Source organism: Physeter macrocephalus, chromosome 10, assembly GCF_002837175.3.
Source record: "Physeter macrocephalus isolate SW-GA chromosome 10, ASM283717v5, whole genome shotgun sequence".
Taxonomy (NCBI): Eukaryota; Metazoa; Chordata; class Mammalia; order Artiodactyla; family Physeteridae; genus Physeter; species Physeter macrocephalus.
Window position 1 is genome coordinate 37,929,248 of NC_041223.1, and position 23,484 is coordinate 37,952,731.

General features: G+C 39.3%; 1 protein-coding gene across 1 annotated transcript in view; it reads right to left on the reverse strand.

Moving 5' to 3' along the window:
- Positions 1-3,792: 3,792 nt before the first annotated feature.
- Positions 3,793-23,484, reverse strand: part of NKAIN2 (sodium/potassium transporting ATPase interacting 2) — a 550,374-nt gene continuing 530,682 nt past the window's right edge. Inside the window, exons 6-7 of the mRNA XM_028494717.1 lie at positions 4,458-4,539; positions 3,793-3,817 (exon numbers count right to left, since the gene is read on the reverse strand). Of these exons, the coding sequence (XP_028350518.1) occupies positions 3,793-3,817; positions 4,458-4,539 (107 nt within the window). The remainder of the gene's footprint in view (positions 3,818-4,457; positions 4,540-23,484) is intronic.

A 23,484-nucleotide genomic window follows, 5' to 3' on the forward strand; every position in this document is an offset into this window, starting at 1 on the left:
GTTCTTTGAAAGGTCCAGGAGCTGATATACTGAAGCCATTTGTATTATTTCGACCTGAGAGAGAGAGAGAAAAGATGTTTTTAATCAAGGGTGAGAGCTCAGCACCTTTTCTCACCTCTCCAAGCACAAGAGTAAACCAAAAAAAAAAAGAAAAAAAAAAAAAAAAAAAAAAAGAGAGAGATCCAAAGCCCAAATTGTGCTTTAAATAGACAATTTTCCTTTCCTCAACTTTTTCCTCAGTGCAACCTTTTGGATAGAGAGGCCATTTATGGTAATTTAAAATCCATTTTCTGGGGGCAAATGAATATGTATTGCTGTACAATTAGGCTGCCAAAAAGAATGCAGTGTTTTCAAATGTGGTCTGATATAGCATGGAGTATTCTCACATTTATACTGCAGGGAGCCCAAACAGATCTCAATCTGCTTCGGCACATAGGTCAGTGGTAGTCAAAGCAGCTACTTTGTTAGAAAATCACCGTGCGGGCATGGGAATGTTTATGCGCAGCAACTTCATAGCCATTATTTGTTTCAAAGAGTTCTCCAAACTGTAAGAGAAAAATTAATGAAAAATTTTCCCTTTTAGATGGATTATAGATAACCTGAAGAATTACAGGCCAAGAACATTCACCCAACTTAACTTTAAAAAAAGAGGACTGTCTATTCATTGACTATTGGAACTGAAACACAACTGTGAATGGAGGTCAGTTAGGACAGTGTTTTCAAAGCCTTGTCCAGGCTCTGAGCCACAGAAGATTTGCTGGGTATAACGGAAACCCCACAGCTAAAACTGCGCATTGCTTTTAAGCATCTGTTTTCCTCTAAGGAATGGCTTTTATTTCCAGTTGCTATATAATATCATTGGGGTGCTTGAACTGGCCCATGATGTTAAATTACTCTTATTTTATGAGACTTATTTATGGCAGGTTGACAGGAGAAGGTCCACCCCAGAGGACAAAGATACAGGAGATGCTCAGGTCTCTGCCTCCCAGCAGGGGATGAAGTTTATGCTTGAATCAGTTTTGGTTTTTCATGGGATTTTAATAGGCAGTGACTCTCCAGTGATTGTATTTGAGGGCTACACAGTTGAAAAAGCGCTTCATTCAACACCACATATAATGTGAAATCAAAAGGGAATAAAGGGAACGCAGGAAAAGGGGAGGGTGCAGGCATGTATGGAACTATGGCAGCTAAGTTAGTGTGAGGAAGTAAAGATAAGTAAATTTAAAATCAGGGAATGAAATGTCAGAGCAAACTCAGCAGTACACATAAGAATTTGGAAAAAACTAAGTGGTCAGGAAAACCAGTTGATAATTGGGGCTGTGTAAGTAACAAGTTGTGTGACCTTTGTTTTTCTTTACTTTCATCTGGTTTCCTCACCTGTAAAATAAAATCTTAGTGTTCTAGTACTTGAGGTGTGCTAGAGTATTCTTTGTAGAAGGCATGGTAGTAGGTTTTTTTGTTTGTTTGTTTGTCTTTTTGCCGTACGCGGGCCTCTCACTGCCGTGGCCTCTCCCATTGCGGAGCACAGGCTCCGGACGCGCAGGCTCAGCGGCCGTGGCTCACGGGCCCAGCCGCTCCGCGGCATGCGGGATCTTCCCGGACCGGGGCACGAACCCGTGTCCCCCGCATCGGCAGGAGGACTCTCAACCACAGCACCACCAGGGAAGCCCGGTAGTAGTATTTTGACTGGTGATTTATTAAACATTTAACTTATTTCATGAGCAGTGAGACTTGAAAGCTCTTATATAATTTTACTATTCTCAGGCAGTAAGGAGGAAAATAATATTTTTATTACTTTTGGTTCAGCATTTAAAGTACTTAATAAAATCACGAGAAGTTTTGTCTTCAAGGAATTTCATTCTGGACATTAAATTTGAAGAGTCCTCTATTTAAAGACAACATTGGAATTATAAATGCCTGGTTTGAAACTATAGTCTTGATTATATATAATCAGCATTCTCATGTTATTATCAGAGCTGATCCTTACAGAGTGGTTACATCTAATTTATTATATTTTGATCATATTTATTGATCATTCATATTGACCAACACAATGTAATATTATATGATAAGAATGTTGTGTGATATTGTCAGAAGCAAGAAATTGCAGGACTTGTAGATGTTCTGGTCTACTCTTGAGCACAAACATATTGTTACATGTTACTTGGGCTGATATATGTGATATATTGTTTATAGAGGAAACCTTTTGGGAATGAAATATAGTGTATGGTGATTTCTGAGTTGATAAAATCTTTTCATGAGTAATATTGGTTAACATAAGCATTGTTACTACATCTAATAAATTATGTTTATTAAACATGTAGTATGTGACATGTCCTATGTTGTACATGCTCTACAAGCATTGTTTTATGTAAATTCAGAACAACTATATGAAGTGCATATGCTATTGTCTCTATTTTGCAGGTGAGGAAACTTAGGCTTGGTGAGAATAAAGTTATTCAAATAAAGTTATAGGTCCAAGGTCATAAAGAATTTTATCTCATGCTGTCTGCCTTCAGTAGCTCATCTTAACCACTACTCCTTACGACTACTCCTTACTGCTTTGACTTTATTTTTTAATAGAACACTTTACACAATGCTATGTTATAATATTGAGAAGAATGGTAAAGAATATAAAGGATTTATCATTTTATTTTTTGCTTAAGCTATCAAATCTTTCTGGGAGGATAGGAATGTTATGGTATAAATAGAAATACAACTATAGTATGGGGCAAAACAAAAAGAAATAGCAAAGGAAAAACATTAAGAAATGTTTCATAAAGGAACTATATTTTAAGATACAATTTGAAGGAGAGTGGGATTTGAAAGAGTGGAATTTGGGGAAAAAAAAACAACATTTGGTGTCAAGAGAACAGCATGGACAATTGGAAAAATACATGTCATATTTGCAGATGGTAAGAGTTTTAGTTTGGCTGTAAAAAAAAAAAAAATGGATAAGGGGAGATATCAGACTATGTGTGCTCTCAATAGATGATAAGCTTCAGGAAGCAGAGGCCAGTTCTTATTTATCATTACATTTTCCTGGGGTCTCCCAGCATTGTCTACTTATGGTTGAGACTATTAAAGGTTGAAGAGGAGAGATAATATTTCAGTAGAATACTGGGGCCAGATCAGAGTAGATTTGCAAAGTCTGATAAGGAGTTTCGACTTTGTTCAGTAGGCAATAAGGAGTCATTGATAGGTTTTGGGCAGGGGCCTAACATAATCAGGATGGTACTTTAAGAAGATTAATTTGGCAGTCACATGGAAGGTGGGATAGGAGTTCTAAAATAAGAAAGAGACTGGAAAACTTCAGTTAATGATTGCCTGAATTAGGGCAGTGGTTTTGGGAATGTGAAAGAGGGGATGTGTGATGTCCTGTTTACAGAAGGGATGCTTTGAATGACATACAGTATTGGCTGATTTCTGAACTCGATAAAGTTTTTTTATGAGTGGTGTTACCAAATGCTTTTGGGAAACTACAAGAGACACACACACAAAATGCAGGCATGATGCATAGATCATTCCCTTTGTAAAGAAAAGCTTAAAAGGGGATGTATAAGGATTACTTTAATCTCTCTGGAGGAGAAATAATCCAAAAAAAGTATTTATTATCCTACACACTAACAATATTAAAAGGTAAAATGATTCAATGGTGGAGGACAACGACGACAAACACATATCTTCAAAGAGAGAAGCTCACATTTCGAAATGAATTGGAATCTTACTTTCTATTTTGATCTTCGCTTGCAATTCAGCATATCACTTGATGCTGATATATAGAATTTGTTATCAGTTGTTATCCAAGGGAATTTGCCTAAACACAGATATAAAAATCAGGCTCTGATTGTATGTCTGCTCTCTTGAGTGCTAGAGTTAAGGGTCTGATAAGTTTCAGTGTTAATATTCTGGTTTCATTTTCGCTTTTCACACCAGAAAAATGAAAGAGTATTATTATTTTTTAACACTACACATAATTAAGGTGATAACCTATCATGTATCATCCAAATGAGAACACTTTTAAGACTAATAGGGTGTGCTGGTAATAATTATATCAGGACAACCCATGTAAACTAAGACTATACTGGGAAAACCAGGATATATGGCTTATATATAGTTACATATAACTACCTACAATGTTATATCATTTTCAAAATATACAAATTTTGGGAATTCAAAGAAGTTGTATATTATATTGGATTTTTAGCCATGTAGTTGATACTTATGTCAGACTACTTTTAAAAGTAACTTTAGAGATGGCTTTCCTGATAAGTTAAATTTTATTCATAATTAAAAAAAATTTATTAGAATTATCTCAGAGCAATATTAATAGAAGAGAAAATACTGAAAGTAAATGACTGAAGGAAAGCTGCATGCCATCTATTTTGTGCCACAATAACATTTTCTTAATCATCTTTTAGTATCCCAGAAGAATACCTTCAAAGTAAAGTACTTACATGTACATAGGCTGTAGCTGTAAATGAGATGTCTTCTGAGGCCCCTGATAGCCATAAGAGTCAAAGCCACCTATGAAATCAACTGAAAGGGACAATTGCCTTAATTAGTTAACTTTTCAGAAGAGATAAATGTTCATGATCAAGGTCTCACACAGATTACTAATATAAACCTTTTAATAATCTATTAAACCAGAGCTAGCTAATTGTGGAGGAAAAAAGATAGTTCCTTCAAGGCAGTGATGTTTTTTTCCCCCCTCAACTGTGAGATTCAATTATTGCTTTACAAGAATCTATTCACTTGGGAGAAGAAATTTATATACTCCTTTGAAGCAACCAAGACCTAATTGGAGCAATAAAATTCACTTGCACAATTAAGATGCTATATGTCTTTTTTGGTTAGCATGGAGATTTTCTGCAACACATTACAAATGTAAAAAATAATGATCGCTCAAGTGCATGTACCTATGAGCAATTGCGGCACTAGTAATAGTGTTATATCCTATGATTGTCAAGTACAAGGTGCTATGGTGGAGGTCATGTAAATTAGCTCAAAATGGCTGTCCCTGCCATTATGTGGTTCATAATCTCAAATAGACAATCAGAAATAAAGATGTGCAGCAAACTCTAACCAAACATTCAAATGCAATACATACCTAGGTATTTAAGGTACAATGAGATGTAACAAGAGTTACTGTGGTAGATTATATTATCCAAAATGGCTGCAACAATATCTCCTATTCCATATCTGCCTGCAGTGTGACCTTGACACTCACCCCATCCTGAGGTTTGGGTCTTTGTCCCTTCCTCTTGAACCTGGGTAGAACTTTGTGGCCACTTTGACCAATAGAGTATGGTAGAAGTGACATTTTGTGACTTCCAAGACTAGATCAAAAAAATGTCATGCACTTTGCTCTTTAGGGATGCTCTCTTTTGGAACACAGCCATCATGCCCAAACTAGGAATCCCAAACTAGCCCACGTGGAGAGATCAATGGAGGACCCTCGGATATGATTTTGGCTGACAGGCTAGCTAAGGTCCCAGCTGATAGTCACCATCAACACCCAGACATGTGAGAAAAATTGCCTCCAAATGATTCCAGCCCCAATCTGTTAAGTCAACCCAATCTTGGAGTCTCCCAGCTGAGGGCCCTGACATCCGGGATCAGAAACAAGCTATCCTCACTGTGCCCTGTCTGGATTCTGAACCCACAGATCCATGAGCATAATGTTGTTTTATACCACTACATTTTGGAAGGGGTAGTAACTGGGACAGTAAATACTAAGAGTGCTGTGAAAATGTTTTGGTTTTGGTTTTTCTTTCCCATTCCTGGATGTGGAGGTCATGTGGTGGGGCAAGAAGAGGCAAAACAACAAAAAGCTGACAAGATAGATGACAGGAAGAAGAAAGAGAGGAAACTAGAAACTGAATTAGGATGCTAGAGGATATCTTTACTTTTTCTAATATCTTTTTCTATTGGCTTAGCTTTGACTAGTTTTTGTTCTTCTTAATATCCTAAGTGTTACAGGTAGAAATTGGAGCAAGTAACATGAAGTCCATGATGTCTGTTTAGTGGGGAAATCGTTTTATTTTTTTAAAATAGATTTTATTTTTTAGAGCAGTTTTAGGTTCACAGCAAAATTGAGAAGAAAATACCAAGAGTTGCTATATACCCCCTCCTGCCCCCACCCCGCGCAACATGAGCACAACCTCCCCTACTGTCAACACCCCAACCAGAGTGGTGCATTTGTTATGGCTGATAAACCTATACTGACATATTGTTGCCACCTAAAGTCCAGAGTTTGTATTACCGTTCGCTTCTGGTGAAGTGATGTAATGACAGGTATCCACAATGTTACTATCATACAGAATAGTTTCACTGCCCTAAAAGTCCTGTGTTCTGCCTTTTTATCCCTCCCTCTCCCCTAATCTCTAGCAACCACTGATCTTTTTACTGTCTCCATAGTTTTGCCTTTTCCAGAATGTCATAAAGTTGGACTCGTATAGTATCTAGCCTTTTCTGATTGGCTCCTTTCACTTATTAATATGCTTTCAAGGTGCCTCCGTATCTTCTTATGATTTAATATCTCTTTTTATTATGAAAACCCTTTTATTGAGGCAGAATTTCTCTTCTGGTCAGAAGTGGAATAGTACAGCAGTCCCCCCTTATCTGCGGGGATACAGTCCAAGACCCTTAGTGGATGCTTGAACCATGAATAGTACTGAACCCTATATATACACGATACTATTTTTTTTTCCTATACTAATGGATGGGTAGCATACACAGCATGAATATGCTGGACAAAGGGATGATTTATGTTACTGGAGGGACAGAGCAGGATGGTGTGAGATTTCATCACACTACTCAGAATGGCTCACGATTTAAAACTTACGAATTGTTTATTCCGCTTAATCTTTTCAGACTGCAGTTGACGACAGGTAATTGAAACCATGGGAAGTGAAACTACAGATAAGGAGGACTACAGTGTAATGAAAAGGACAGAGATCCTGATGTTAGAAGGATCAGGGTTCAAATACTGCTTTGACCACTTGCCAGCTGTGTGACCTTAGACAAATCACTTAACTTCCCTTACATAAGAATTATAGTACTTAATACTGTTAGTGTGAGAATAAAATAAGGAACATAGAGCCCTGGGTGAGACATGCGGTATGGAAGAAGAAAATTAAAAGCCCTTAAAAATTCAGGATTTTCTTTATAATTCTTCTAAACCATGCAGTTTAGGAGAAAGAAAGAAAGTTTTAATTTGGAACAACTATAGAACTATATCAAATATTTTATAGAAGATGAATTAAAAGAGAGCGAACCTCTTTTGTTTTCTGAATTGCCCACGTTTGCACATTAGCTAATATAAATGGTACCAGAAGAGCTGTACAATAATTGAATGGCAACTATATTTAAAGTTTTTATTTTGAGAAATTATTTTCCACGATTGGGGATTCATTGCAGATAGTGCCTAAATTCCTGTTCATTTGGGTTCACTCTTTTTTTTGGCCATACGCGGGCCTCTCACTGTTGTGGCCTCTCCCGTTGTGGAGCACAGGCTCCAGACGCGCAGGCTCAGCGGCCATGGCTCACGGGCCCAGCCGCCCCGCGGCATGTGGGATCTTCCCGGACCAGGGCACGAACCCGTGTCCCCTGCATCGGCAGGCGGACTCTTAACCACTCGCCACCAGGGAAGCCCTGGGTTCACTCTTATCAACATTAAGACTTAAGGACTAGTTTTCTGAGAGGCATTCAAGCATTAAAGTTTCCTTGTTCGGAGGTTCCCTGTTAGTAAGATGGCCCCACCCTGGTGCTGGAGAAGAGAGTGGGCAGATGTAAACAGTAAGGTCTCCTCCACTGAAACCGAGATCCAAGTCAACCTCAGGCTTATTAGTGTTTTTATTGTTGTTTTGAAATATTTCCTTAGCTTGATTCCAGAGGTGTGAGATGGATGGCAGAAAAAAAACAGATGGTAACTTATAAGTCAGAGACTGTGCAGTGAACCAAGGGATAACCAGAAGAAACCAAGATGAATCTTCAAGTCCAAAGGATAGAATTGGGACCCAAACTGGGAAACAGAGCTTGAGTCAGGAGCAGTGTAGACCTTCTGGAGACATGAGAAAAGGCCAGAAGGGAAATGAGATGTGTCTGAGTACTGTTGCAAATGGAGGTTGAGTTGTCTGGGTCTTGCTCTTATTAGCCATCTATCTGGTGTGTGGGTTGGTAGAGCCGATTTACAACTACCCAACTGGGGAGGATAGTGCTAAAGCTTTGACAGAAGGATTGCGATTTTTCTGATCATTCTGATCATTCAGATCATCTGGGGTCATGGAAAAGGATGCAATAGCAGATGACTCAGAACCAAGATGAGAAAAGAAGAGGATCTGAATGTAACCAGGATGCATTTTTACCATCTCACTTGTGAGGGGGCATTCAAATTTAAATCAGAATCAAAGGATATATTTTCTGTAGTGTATTTTATATACCTGCCTGTGTTCACAGCCAAGGAATTTATGTAAGGTCAGTTTCCACATGTACTCATTCTCAGTAATTGTTTGGATGTCTTCCTAAAGACCTGAAGGAGAGGAATATGAATAAGCTGGATCCAGCTGACCACTAGAGTTAAGAGTGTGGTGGTCAGTGTAGGTAGACATGGTTCTCTGTATCTTTTACAGAATGGTGTTTCACCCATAATTTGGAACTCTTTGGGGTGCCATGTGGGTGGAGAGCATAGTAGAAGAAATTATGTTTTTCTCTCTTAAAATTGAATTACTGGGGTTAGCTTACATTTTTAGAATACCCTTAATACCACTTTGGTCTGTTTTCTGTTTCTTTTATATAATTACATTTATTTAGACTCTAAAGAGGCTACTGAATATTGTAAAACTTTCCTAAGCAATAGGAGTCATGAAACAGCTAACAGGTACTTCTCCAAGTAATTGTGATGGCATCTAGATGTTTGGCTCATAGCTCAAATTTGTTGTCCAGGAGGATGTTGCAGCCTTTAATGGAACAAAAAGAATGAGAGGAGGGAGTTGGTGTTTGGCTTCATTAGGAAATGTAGTATGTAAGTTATATGTGGCACGTACAAGCAGCAAGGACCAGGAAACACTTGGGAAAAGGGAAATGTAATCGTAATTGGTGCAAGGCAGATTAGGGACTTGCTGGGATTTTAGAGATTAATTTCTTTTTCCTCATTCAGCTTTATTGTGCTTTATTGAAAACTATCTCCACCTGACATATTGTGAATCTACTTTTTTGTTGTTGATCCTATCACTATAATTTAAGCTGCATGAGATTTACTATTTAGTACAGTAGCCCCAGAACCCAGAACAGTGTCTGGTTCATGGAAGCCATATTTACTGAATAAACTCTTTAGGCTGTTTTTTCGTTTTTTGTTTTTTTTTTTTTAAAGACAATTGATTTAAGCATGGAAGATGCTGGTAAAATTTCTAAGTGAAATTTGACTGAGTGCATTTACCCTTTCCTTCATAAGGTCTTGAATGATAGTAAAGAGAAGACCTTTTATAGAAGATCTAGAATGTCAGTGATTGCTTGGGTTCTGTGAGATAAAAGAAATCTTTTGGATACCAATGGGAAGAAGGCACCACTCTAGTCTCTTTGATCTAGGGGAGTAGAAGGAAAGAGGCTAGGACATGCTTTAGCATCAAAATGACTGGGCTGAGAGGGTAATCCATTGACGAATGCTATGTTGCAAATGTTGATAACTGCTAGGGAAAACATTGCTTTCTTTCTGGCCAGTTCATAGCATCCTAAACAGAGGTACATGACTGGGTAGAAGGTGACAAAATAAAATAAAATTTGTACTTGTTTAATCTTTGCCTCATTGTAGTGATTGGCTTTTCGTCCTCTGAAAACAACTCAGGAATGTTATTTTCTTTGCAGATGTTACAGCGTTTTCTCTTTGGCTTAGTTTTCCTATCTGCAATATGGGTGTGTTTTTGTCTACTTACCAACAGAGGCACAGAGATGCCCAATGATTTTAAATTAGTAAAGTGCCAGATCAGTTTAATAACTATGATTTAATAAAATTAATAATAGTGGGATTTCAAAATTACCACGTAAGAGAAAAGTGCTTTTTGAATAAATATTCCTCACTCAAATATGTTCCCCGTTGTGAGCTTCCCTTTTATTTAAACCTTTTTATCATGAACACTGAGTTCAGCAAACTTAAAACTGCCTTTTTAGATACATGTTGGCAGGGAGGTATTGTAATATAATATTGTACCTTGGTTATTAATGACAAAGCCACTAGGCAACACACTCTCTTTTGGAGACAGAGCTGGAAAAGGCTATGGGGGGAAATTTTAACAGGCAGTTCACAGAAAGCTAAGCCTAAATATTTGGAGGAACTCATTGAAGGACATTAAAAAATTTGTGTGGCCTATGAAAACAGAGTGTAAATCCATTGTCTCTGCAGGTCACTATTTCAAGGGTACTTATCTCCAGTTGCACAAAAGGAATTCAGAGCATAACCTACTGTAGCCCAAATTCAAAAGCCCCACCTTCCTCCACACAGACTTACTTGGTGGCAACAGTTCAACTTCCTGTGTGAGCTTGATGTGCTCAGTCTGGACTTGTATCTCTGAGTGGACTCAGAGCTATTTTTTTGGGGGGATTAGGAAAACACAACCCTTTGTAGGGGTACTTTAGTCTGTTATTGCCTGAAAGGTCACTGAAGTGTGATGCTACAGAGAGCTTCTGGCAGGCGAAACATGCATTGAATGACATGAGACTTATTAGTTAAATCATGGCAGATGCTTCACTTCCTAACCTTGTTCAGAAAATAACATTTTCTCAGGGTCTTAGGATTCTATTTTCCATGTTTCTCTCTTGGTTGTATCAGAACCACACCTTCAATATTTTAAACTTGGTAACACATTTACATATACTAAAAACTGAAAGTGGAATGCAATCACTACAATGGTATAAAAATGAAATATTTCTTTAGTTAGAGATCATTTGAGTAACCACTTTAAACTGTTGGTTCTAAAAATAAAAATGAAATATAAGTTTCCACTTGATAAACTGTTTTGTCTTTTCACTCTTGCCTATTTTTTGTTTGTTTGTTTGTTTTTGTTTTTTGCGGTACGCGGGCCTCTCACTGTTGTGGCCTCTCCCGTTGCGGAGCGGACGCGCCGGCTCAGCGGCCATGGCCCACGGGCCCAGGCGCTCCGCGGCCTGTGGGATCTTCCCGGACCGGGGCACGAACCCGTGTCCCCTGCATCGGCAGGCGGACTCTCAACCACTGCGCCACCAGCGAAGCCCGCTCTTGCCTATTTTTGCTAATTCTCAGTGTGGCCAGTACCTTAGGTGAGATTTGAAGAAACACATGCTGGTTTTCTGCTGAGACCAGGATCTTGGTATTGAATCTTATTCTAATAATCTAATGCCATCACTGGCTACATCACAGGGAAAGTATGAAGTAGTATAATGATTGAGGGCTTGATAGTTGGAAGACCTGGGCTCAGGTGTGCCTTCCCTTCTGACCAGCATCATATCCACAAGCAGGTCACAATTGCTCTGAGCCTGACTTTCTTCCTTTGTGAAGTGGAGATAATAAAACAGTTCCAACTTCACAGGGTTATATGTGTTTAATACTTAGATGCATGTATTTTATGGATGCACTACAGGTAGATTTGGGATCTCATCTCTTTTAGCAAGGGATTTATACCAAAAGAATGATTCAAATTATGCTTTAAAATATATATTTAGGTTCTTTACTGAAAGGATGAGAATTTTTCAGGCAGGGAAGTAGATGGAGATAAGGGTCAAAGAAGAGAACTTTGTGTTAGAATTTACTGGAATTTCATATGGAACGACATGAGTGTGGAAATCATCAGCAGAAGCTGAGGTAGGTTTGTGGAAACCCTTAATGCCCACGTGGTTGGTTAATTGTGGTCTGGCAAGCAGTAGGAATGTGACATATGTGACATATTGTGGAAAAAAAGGGAAGATATATTAAAAAAAAAACTATGTAGACTGAGTTTCCATATTTCAAATAGTTTTGGAAATCACCTTATATATTATCCAAAAGGATGGGGAGAGGCTAGGCCCAGCCTGGTTTGTAGTCTATGAGACTTCGACCCATATGTAGGGAAGAGGAACTTTACAGTGGAGTGGGCGAGAGTGAAGACACCAAGAGCTCATCTCCTGAACCAGGCAGAGGGGATGAAGCCAAGCCTTGGTGGAAGGATTGCTTTGGAGAGGAAAAGCTTAATGGTTCCTCTCAGATTTGAAGAGGGTTTCTAAAAGACAAAGATAATTGCTAGTATAGAATTGTTGAGGTTCTGAGGGAAAAATGGAAGGAGTTTGGTAGCTTTGATTTTCTCAGGTTTGGGTACTAGACTTAAGGAACTTGGAAAGGTTTGGAGCACGTCCTGTGGTGACTGTGGCACACTGTCCATGGGAGAGGAGTGAGAACCTTGTTGAGCAGGAGAGAGCATCCAGCTGGGTTTAGGGACTCTGTCCAGCCATGTGCAGCAACCCAGGATTAGGAGTGGAGAAGCTGCACCTGAGCCTCATCAGACAGGTATATGGAAAATCCAAGGATGGTGGAAGAGAAAGCAAGGAAGGAAACTAAGTGTGCCTGTAAGAGCGTCACCACTCTTGTGGATTCAGGAGGCAGATGATGAGCAGAAAGATAAAGATTCCAGTGGAGGGAAGCTCCTAAATAAAGGTGAAGAAAATTCCTGCAGGAGGGAAGCAGGAGAACAAGGAGGGAGTAAAGATAGGAGTTTATAGTCAGGCAGAGAATTTTAGAACTGGTGATTTTTAGAGAAGCCTTCTTCCTCCATAATGAAGGTGATAAAAATTAGCCTCCTTGGTGAAGGGAACTAAGGAGGTAGGTGAAGTGAGTGGTGACAAAGATGGTAAGAGCTGAGAAGGTCAAGAAATGGTAAAGCTAGAGTCAGAAAATTATGTATTCAGGTATCTTTATTACTTCCAATAACTGTGGAATCGTGTGCAGAATATGATGAAATGGCTAAGCAAACTTTATCTTAAAGGTGCCTGGCCTCACTTTGTGCCATGCCATTTGGGTGGATTAGATTTACCAGTCTCTGTTTTGTTCTCCCCTGTTAGAATGGCTTTCAATTATGTGACATGCCTTTCCGTCGAAATTGGAAAGAGCAGTTATTACAGGCTATAGGCAAGCTAGTTAGACATGATTGGGTATGTCTTCTCAGCTGACATCCAGGATATATTTATATATATTAGAAGGCACAGCCCATTTAAATGCAGTGGTTTTAATTAGGATGTGGGCACATCAATGCATACATATGTAGGAAAATGAAAAATAAAGCATGCATGCTAAAATCCCCCAGTAGAGAACTATTCCTCCCCTTGTAATTTTTGCTAACACAGTCTTCGCATTATTTTGCAGCCTCCAAAAAGGAGGACTAAACCTAAATTACTCATCTTTATAGAACAACAATAGCAGTTTCAGGTATGAGGATGTCCAGTGGTTACTCTAATATTTTTCCAGCTATGTGGGAAAGGTGAAGCTAGATTTGCTGTATGGGGTTCATTAAAAACACTTAAGATGATTCCTTTGTGAATTATGGTGTACATTTGGTCAATAAGGGTGGAAAAAGTTACCCTTTTTAAAAAAGACACCTATTTTTGTTAAATTCTGCATATCCCCCTGATTTGTCCTTTAGGTTTCGGTGGACATGTCATTTCCTCAGGGAAGAATTTCCTAGTTTTCTTAACTGGATGAGGCAGAGTATGTCCCCCTACCCCCACTTTCCTTGTCTGAATGCTCATCACGCTTCGGTGTAGTTCCTCCTGTGAACTGTGTGCTGGACTGTAAGTATCAGGAGGGCAAAGACAGTATCTGCCTCGTGCCTAGTGACTAACACACAGCCTACCATGTGCAGTGGCTACTCGGCAAACGTGTTGGAAGAATCTACGTCGAGTCTCACAGTGAAGTGATGTGTAAAGTATACCTAGAATCGGGAGACAAGTTCTGCACGCAGTACTGCCTCTAAATGATTGACTCAGAGCAAATCAATTTCAGTGTTCCTTTCCTCAGCTGTAAAATTAGGGGATTAAAGCAGGTGATTGCTAATATTGTTCATAGCGCTATGATCTGCACAATTCCATATTTGTGGGATTGGTTTACATACTGATAATAGCAGTAAAACATTTAAAATGAACAAATCTGCAAAGGCCTAATGAATGGGAAAATTTAGTGCAAAGGAGTTGTTTCCCCTCTGGGTGTTACTACTATTATGCATTGATTTTACTAAGCAAGTTTCCAGGAAGATGAACTGCTGAATAGGGTATATTGCAACCTGAGATATGAGACATGACAATTCCCAGTTGGAAAACAGAGTGATGAAAATGGTGGGACCTGGGAGAGAAGCATCGGATTGACAGGTTTGGAGCCCACAGAAATAATGTGGCCCCCTTTTAATTTACTTCCAGGATGAAGGTATATGGATGAGTGACTATGTGCATCCCTTTGCCTCTGTGCTCTTGGGAATTCCTCTAACATCAGCTTCATTAGTTACAAAGGCAGCAATCCATATCCAATTTTTTTGTGTGTGTCGGGATTGTTCATGTATAAACTAGCCTTTGTTGGAAACATTTGCAATTAATCCCATAAACAAACAAACAAAAAATGCAGATCCTGTACTGCCCCAGCCAACCCTGCTGACACAGAGACCAGACTGCCATCTATTATACACAGAAATGAATTGAAATTCTCACTTTGGGCCTAACCTAATTTTCCAGTGATAATCGGCATGGATTCCCAGAAGCACCTCTTGATAGTAACATCCTCATTTCCTTTCCTGGTAAATGTTTTAAATAAGATTTTAACACCAAAGGAAATTAACCTTTAAATTAATTGTAATTTTAAAATGCCATCACTGATTTTTGTCTTCAGCCTAATTACTTTCTATTATTTAAATAAACCTCGCCTCCTGTGAGCTTTAAGTTTGTTTCTCCTTCACTCCCTGCCACACAATGCCAACCCATCCTCGTGGAGGCCTTCCTGACTCTGCTGCTGGAGCAGCCTCATTTAAATGTCACAGGATTGAGGGTTCACCCTATGCTGCTTATTTACAAGGCACTCTTGCAGCGCTCTGTGTAAGGCTGCTCCCCTCAGATGTTTTCATCCTGCATACCTGGTGGCCATCCTTAGAGATGCAGTGTTTTTAGTCCTCCTGCTGTTAAGAAGGAGATAGCTAAGCCTGGCCTTCTGTTCCTATTAGATGCCATTTCCACCACTAAAGTAAAACTGGTCTTAATGAAATTGGCAACAGCCAGCATCATTTATCAAAAGACTAACTTTGAATGTACAGTCTTCTTTCTTAGCATGTCTCAGCTTTGGAGATCTTTTAGACTTCTGTTTCCTGGGCCAGCTCTTTGTCTTGTTCTCATTTGTCCTTTCAAGGTAGGACTAAGGGATCCCAGCAATTTTAGTTTGTGAGCATGTATATTGGTGCTAAAAGCATCCTATTTTTCTGCCACTTAGCTGCTTTCCTTCTCATGTCATTATCCATGTGGGTAGAGAGAGATGGTGAGGAAACGAGTACAGGACACCCAGTACAGGTGGACTAGGTATTAGAGAATTGGAAGAGGCAGAATAATCAAAATGGGAGATGTTTCTTTTAATCATTTCCGTAAATGTCACCACTTCTCCTTCCTTTCACATGCTGTTGTGTTCTTTTCCATTGAGGTGGATTAAAACAACTTGGATATTATTCATCTACTGGATCACGTCCGTTTTCCGTACCACATACTTCCTTTATTACACCCCAGTTAAAGGTCCTCCTTTGCTAGTATGAATATAGTTACCTCAACATTGACTCTTTAGAAACAAGGTCCTGATTGTTTCGAATCAACAAAGGATAGGGAATGAATCAATTTCTTTCCCTGCTATTTTTGATTTGGGAACATTAGATTTATTTAAAGATGATCATAGTGTACATGTATGTGTGTGTATGTGTGTGCATAATAAGCAGTAGAGTATAATGGAGGAGACGTTAAGAGAAAAGGGAGAAAATGAGAAGTGATTGTTAAAAAAGACTCAACTTGGACCTGAATATCCAAATTTAAAAATAAAGTGCATATGTTTTCTCTTCCCTGACCATGAGAGGGAGCAACTTAACAGCAGGCTGAAAAAAAGACCAGCACTAATTTTGGAAGACAAGGTAAAAATTGTATCACTGTTAGGGAAGGCTGTTGTCACTAATAGGAGCTCGCACGTGATTGACAGGAGGCACATGTATATGTAAGCATTCGTTTCAGGTGCTGATCATCTAGTCTGTCTTTTATTTTTACATATGGCAGCTTATCTTTTTTTTCTGCTTTCTTACATTTGTCTAGAAAACGATGAAAGCTGCTTTATTCTAATTCATTATTCATTTACTTAGAATTAATTGGGGTCTAAAAAATGTCACATTTCCTTAGGAGTTTCCATATGGTCCATGAAATGTTAGTGGAGAGCTGATTGATTCGTTTATTTCCCATATACTTACTGAGTCCTGCTTCAGGTTGGAGGTAGGCTAGATGCTGAGGATGTAGCGGTGGTCAAGATAGCTGTGGTCCCCGCTAGCATCCCCTAATACTCTTACCCTGAGGGAATCAATATGTGCTATATATTATGTCAGAAGTTCACCGATAAGCTCAGTGACCTGGGGCAAGTCATTTAATCTATATGGGCCTATAAAATTAAAGTGTTGAAATAGAGCAGTAGGTAGTAGTTTCCTATCATTTCAAACTCTGCTGTGTTCTTAGTTCACAAGAAATCTTAAGTGGAATCAAGAGTTGTAAAATTAAATAAATGCAGAGCTCTTGTGCTCTGGGAAGTTGGAAGAGGAGCAAGATGACACCTTCTACCTTGGCCCCACTATGATTCTGCAGGGCACTAGCTCGAGGTTAGTAGCATCTGAAGTCTGGGGCTCCAGACTCTAATCACATGTGATTCTGTTCAGAGATGGGGAAAGGAACGGCACATTTTGATTTTTGTGGGAGCCTGGCAAATATGGACAAGGTTATTTCACACAGTCACCTGCAGAATTACAAAACCAATGTTATAAAGAAAACAATAATATACTACTCTTTCATTTGATTGCTTGAGTATGATATTTGAACAGTAAAAATAGACACACCATTCTCATAACTCTACCTGTCAACCTGGCACCCAGGAACTTGGCACCTTTTTTGAATTGCTAATTGCCTACCCCTTAGGTTATGTTTGGAGAGTGATTTATAAATAATAAGAAAGAAAGCTCAGGTTACCAAACAGAATGTATAATATGGCCCTAACAACCAGATAGAGAGAAAGAAAAAGAAAGGAAGAAAGGAAGAAAGCAGACATATACCCAAATGTTAGCTGAGAACCAGAATTCAAAATTGTGAAATCATTCTAATTTTCTTTTTTGTTTGTTTATCTGTATTTTCTCTACATTCTGCAGTAAACTGACATTCCTTTATAAACAGAAAGAACCAAATATTTTTTAATGGACGAGTACTCCTCCCTTGCCACCTCTACCCTCCCCCACAGGCGGGAGAGTGTGTCCTTGTGCTCAGAGAATTGCATCCAAACTCAAATGATCCTGTCAAACTGGAAAAGCGATCAAAATATACAGAACAGAGTTCAATACACAGAAGTGTAGGCCAGCAGGCTTTAGAAGAAAAATCAAACAAAAATAACAGAAAATTATTAGCCTCAGAGAAGTGAATAATTTCCTGTGGTTTGCTTTTCAAATGAAAGAGTCTATAAATCGACTATAACTTTTATTCCAAGGCCAGTTTATTTTGGAGAATTCAGGACAGGCTTTTATGCATCTGTGCTTGGTTGGTAGCTTTGTGCATGTGTGTATCTAAACGTGTGTTTAAACATCTAGAATTAATTTTCCAATTTTTTTTCAAAGTAAGCCCCCTTAGGATATTTTTAAAATGACATTCTGCATATTTTCCTGGATGATTTGAATATTTAAGAACATTTGCAAACACATTGAATCTCTTTTAGAAAAGATAGTGACTACTTAGAAAAATGGATCCATTTTCCAGAGGACTGATGTTTATTTTTATTTTTAGTTTAACTATTAAGGCAAAGGTTTATAAGAAAACATAATAAAAATTGAGAAATCATGTTGCCTATTTTTTCTATTATGGATTAGTTATTATTTTTCCATAGCTGCATGTTTTCCTTTTTAATTGTCACATCTAACAACTCTAATGAAGAACTTATCTAATGATAAGTTCTTAGTTCTATCACTGTAAGTGGACATCGGACTCTGGTGCAGAAGAGCTGAGGATTAAGGGAGAGAAGAGCTACAAGTATAATAAAAGGCACCAGACCAGAAATCTCAGAACATTTTATTTCTTTCACAGAATACTGTCAAAGAGAACAAGTAGAGGGGAATAAAAAACACTGGAGGTCATAAGGAAAACTCAGCAAGGTTGGCAACAGATGATACCCAGCCACAAAGACAGCTCAGCGAGGGATGCCCGCTCTCCTGGAGAAAGTCTTTTCTCCTAAGACATATCGCTGCCTTTTACAAATATATAAAAGTATGTTGTGATGGTTGCCCCACTCAAATAAGGTTCAAGTGTCAAGGCACACCCTCTGGAGCAGGTCCCAGCTTTTTTCTGGTGAGGAGCTCCTCATCTGAAGGCAGATCACCCCACCTCACAGCAGGAGATGCGGACCGGAACTCCTGCCTACTGGCAGTGAGCCAGGAGCAGGGAGGCTACCATTACCGCCTGGAGCCTCTTACCCATAGGCGTTTCATGTGCCAGTGAGCAGAAGCTAGCCCCACTCTGTTCCCGAAAGGTATTTTCAAATAGCCAACAGCCACGTGGTGTGTGCGTGCATGCGTGCGTGTGTGTGTGTGTGTGTGTGTGTGTATCTTTAGATATGGGATGTTATGGTCTGAATGGTATCCCCTTCCAAATTTATCTGTTAAAGGCCTAACCTGCTACGTGATTGTATTTGGAGATGGGGCCTTTAAAGAGGTAATTAAGGCTAAAGAGGCCATAAGTGCATGGCCCTAATTCAATAAAACTGGTGTTCTTATAAGAAGAGGAAGAGACATGGGGGCATGCACAGACAGAGAAAAGGGGGCAAAGTGAGAATTCAGCCTTCTGCAAGCCAAGGAGAGAGGCTCTAGGAGAAACCAAACCTGCCAACACCTTGATCTTGGACTTCTAGCCTCCAGAACTATGAGAAAATAAATATGCATTGTTTAAGCCACCCAGTCTGTTATATTTTGTTATTGCACCCCTAGGTGACTGATACATGGGGGCGGAATTGCCCACATCTTCCTATTTGAAATCTTTGCTCCAAGGGTGGTTGTCATCTCCTGATAGGCACAGCAGATGGCAGTGTTGTCCTGTGAGTTTGCACAGCCAGTTGGCCTGTCAGACTGGGGCTCTGGCTTAGATAAACAGAGGGTCAGAGATGTAAACTTCAAGGCCCAGGGTTTTCATTGGGGAAATTAACAACAACTTTGCATTAAAGTGTCTATATAAGTATTTATAAAACTGGCCTCTAGAAAAGCAAATGAGATACTGTTTAAAAGGAGAAATAAAGAAAAAAAATCTTAGGCATTTGATGTGCCTGCAGGAACTCCCTCTAGTTCAATGATGATTTATTGCTATTTTGTGGAGTCTAAGTTTGACTCTTCGCTCACGGAGCCTGAACCCTCGCCTTAGCTCCCTAGAGGTTGGTGCCTCTGAGGCTCTCTGGCTACACTTGCTGCTGAACCTCAGATATTAAAACTGAGTACAGAGCCGGTCTGCTTCCTATTGACGTCAAGAATACTTCAGTCTTCCAGGTGCCGTAATTAGGCCCTTATCTCCACAGTCCATTCTCAGCACAGCTACAGAACCCAAACTGTCCTGTGTTCCTTGTGAGGCTCTTAGGAATGGAAACTTAACTAATTTGGCAAGTAGGGAGCTGGCATCTCCTCCTGTACTACACTCCCATCAGGTTGCTTCACTGCAAATCCACAGCAGGTAAGAATAGTTACACAGAGATCCTTTCCCTGTTTATATATACATTAAACTTTCCCCATCTTTCAGGACTTACTTTCTGAGAGCATTTGTGTGTGTGTGTGTTTTATTGTACATTCATCAAGCCAAAACATTTTTAAAGGATCAAAATAATTTTCTTTATAATATAATTACTGAAAACTAGATAGAAATTGCAACCTTTTTTACACTTGAGCATTGGAAGTCATTTGTTCTAGGCAGTGCCTGGAGGTAAACATATACATAGGTGATCAAGATAATGATAATGCATGGGAACTATCAATCTAAAGCATTTTACTCAACAAATATTCATAATTGTCTGTGTGTGAGTGACCACAAGTAAACAGACCTAACTGGACAGAGAACTGGCCCAAATGAGCATCTCCTCCAGGTTGTTGGGTAGTCCCATGAATGTTCATGATAAGCATGAGTCTACTTGGATATAAAAAAAAGGAAAGTAGTTCATATCTTAACTCACTGAGCAAAAAGACTAAAATTAGAAAAATTATCTATGATAAGTCTGCTTGTCTTTTAGATTACTAAAGACACTTAAGGAGTTGTGGTCAAAATACATAAAAAGACATAAGCATATGGAAAACAGTTTATTAGATGCTTGAAAGATAAGCCTTATCTTCCAAAAGATATTTGTAACTTCACATCCCCTTGGATTTACATGGCTTTGACCAAAATTTGACCTAGGGCAGAATTCCCTAAAATGAGTTCCCTGGAATTATAATTCCCTGGAATATTAAGATTTCTTACGAAAAAAGGTTCCGTGTTCAAATGTTTGGGATATTAACTATTAGTTTCTGTAAAATGTTTTAACATCTACAGAATGACCACAGGCTGTTCCCAAGTTAAGCCTGGCCCACCTAAAACATCTGGAGACCTTAGATAGCCCCAAACCTTATTCTCTGTCAGTCACAGTGAACATGAATTTCATGGGGACCTCTTTCAAACTTAGCCAATCCTAAACCCTTTTACCCTGCCTTGCCTGGTCCTTTCCCTGGAAACGACAATAAAAGCACTCGCTTACAGTTCTGCGTGTGTGTTTGTGTGTGTGTGTGTGTGTGTGTGTGTGTGTGTGTGTGTGTGTGTGTGTGTGTGTGTCATCCCTCCCTCTCTTTCTCTCTCTCTCTCTCTCTCTCTCTCTCTCTGCCTCATGACCCACGATGGTGCTTTCCCTGAGTGGCCCTGCGTGGCATGCTGTGTTTTCCCTAGGGAACCGTGAATGTAGTAAAACCCTTTTTGGTTTCTCTCTTTGATCTGCTTCTGGCCTCACTGTATCTCATCCAACACAATATGGTTGAAACAAAACTGTGGATTAGGACAAATTGGACATACTTCTTTATTGCAATACTCTTAGAGATGTTAATACATAAATGTGCATTCTGAATTTTCAGTGTCAAACTTACTTGGCTTTGGAATCTTTTTTGAGCAGTATAGCTTATGGACTAGCATTTCTGGGATCCCGCTTGGGAGGTACTATTCTGGAGAGATACGATTATCTGTCTAGGAGACTTTGTGTGTCAGTATTTTTCTGAAGATAGAAATGCAGACATCATTGTGAAATAAAATCAAACATTATAGTTTAGAGAAAGCTCAATTCCCATATGGAATTTAACCTATAGACTCATCAAGGATTTCGCACAAAGACACTGAACAGTAATAGCTGAATGAACTTACATAGTTTGTGGAGTCCATACATTTTAAAATCCGTATATCTTTTACCTTTCCTAATATTTACCCTTCCAACAGAATAAATCTTCTGGGCATAGGACAAGTGCTTCCTAGATATCTTCTCCTGCATCTCCGTTATGCACCTCAAACTCAACCTTTCCAAACTGAACCAATTGCTGCATCCCCATTCTACTTTCCTCAAGTGACATTTCCATCTACCCATTCACTCATATCAGAAATTCAGAAATCTATCAGTCTCTTCCTTACCCCTTACATAGTACCCATCCATAGCCCATTAATCAGTATTATTTTTATGTTTAATAACATATCTATCCTCTCCCTCTCCAACACTGGTCTTAGTCCAGACCCTCATCATCTCATATCTCAGTCATTTTCACGGTGTCCTAATCTGTCTGTCTTTCCTTAATCTCGACCCTCCCGTTCAAGTCTCTCCTTCATACTGATACCATTACGTTTTTTCTGAAGTGCGTTTCTGATTGTTATTCTCTTTCTATTAACTGCCAATTGATTGGCCATCATGCTATACAAAATAAAGTCCAGACTCCTTACTTTGTCATAACCGTTTTTCTACTATCTCATCTTTTCCAATCATCTCTGGGTACCCACCTCTAGCACAGGATATAATTCATTCATATTAACCTGACTGCTCTGCCCCCAACATGGCAGGCTGTGATATGTCTTGGTTCTTTTTCACGTTTTGCCTGGGATCACCTTACTCCCGTATCAGCTATCCAAATATCTATTTATTTTCCAAGACCAAGCTCAAGAGTGTCCTTCTCTATGAAACCTTTCCTGATTCCTTTCCTATCTCCCCACACTATACACTCTACAGAGTTTTATTATACTTATTTGTTCACATGTTTCTTTCCCCTACAAAATGCTTAATTCCTAGAAGTAAAAGACTGCATATTACTCATCTTTTTTTTTTTTTATAAAGTTATTTATTTGTTTTTGCTGCATTGGGTCTTCGTTGCTGTGCGCAGGCTTTCTCTAGTAGTGGCGAGCGGTGGCTACGCTTCATTGTGGTGCGTGGGCTTCTCATTGCAGTGACTTGTTGCGGTGCACGGGCTCTTGGCACGCGGGCTCAGTAGTTGTGGCTTGCGGGCTCTAGAGCGCAGGCTCAGTAGATGTGGCACACGGGCTTAGTTGCTACGCGGCATGTGGGATCTTCCTGGACCAGGGATCGAACCCTTGTGCCCTGCCTTGGCAGGCAGATTCTTAACCACTGCGCCACCAGGGAAGTCCCTAGTCATCTTAAAATATCCCAAAACTGACATAGCACTTGATACATTGAGGAGTGTTTTACAAACGCTTATTCATAAAGGACTATCATTTCCTTTTGCAAACAACAATATAAACTATGCATTGTATATTCCTAATTTTACATCGTGTGTGAATATGATTGAGAATGTGTCTCCTCTAAATGAATCCCATGATACAGCCTCCTTCTTTCTAGTATGACTGGAAAGTGAAGAAGAAACACATATTTCTCTTTGAGTATTTTCCTCAAATCATCCTATAACAGAGCAGTGGATCCTCATCTTTTCCTCCACTGTCTCAACACCCCAATCATTATGAATATTTTTGGAAACCAAGAAAAATGATTCCCAGCTCTGATTTTTCCTCAGAATAAATATAGCTGTATGGGCAAGTACCCAGAGAACATTGAAGTACTTTTCCTAATCCTCCTATTTCAGATCCTTAGGGGGAAAGGAAGGAATGAAACCTACCTGCCAATTTTTAGAAGAGCAGAGGACAATGGAGCCACTTAGAGGCTTGTGAGAGGGTACCTCCATCTAAACTCTGGATCAA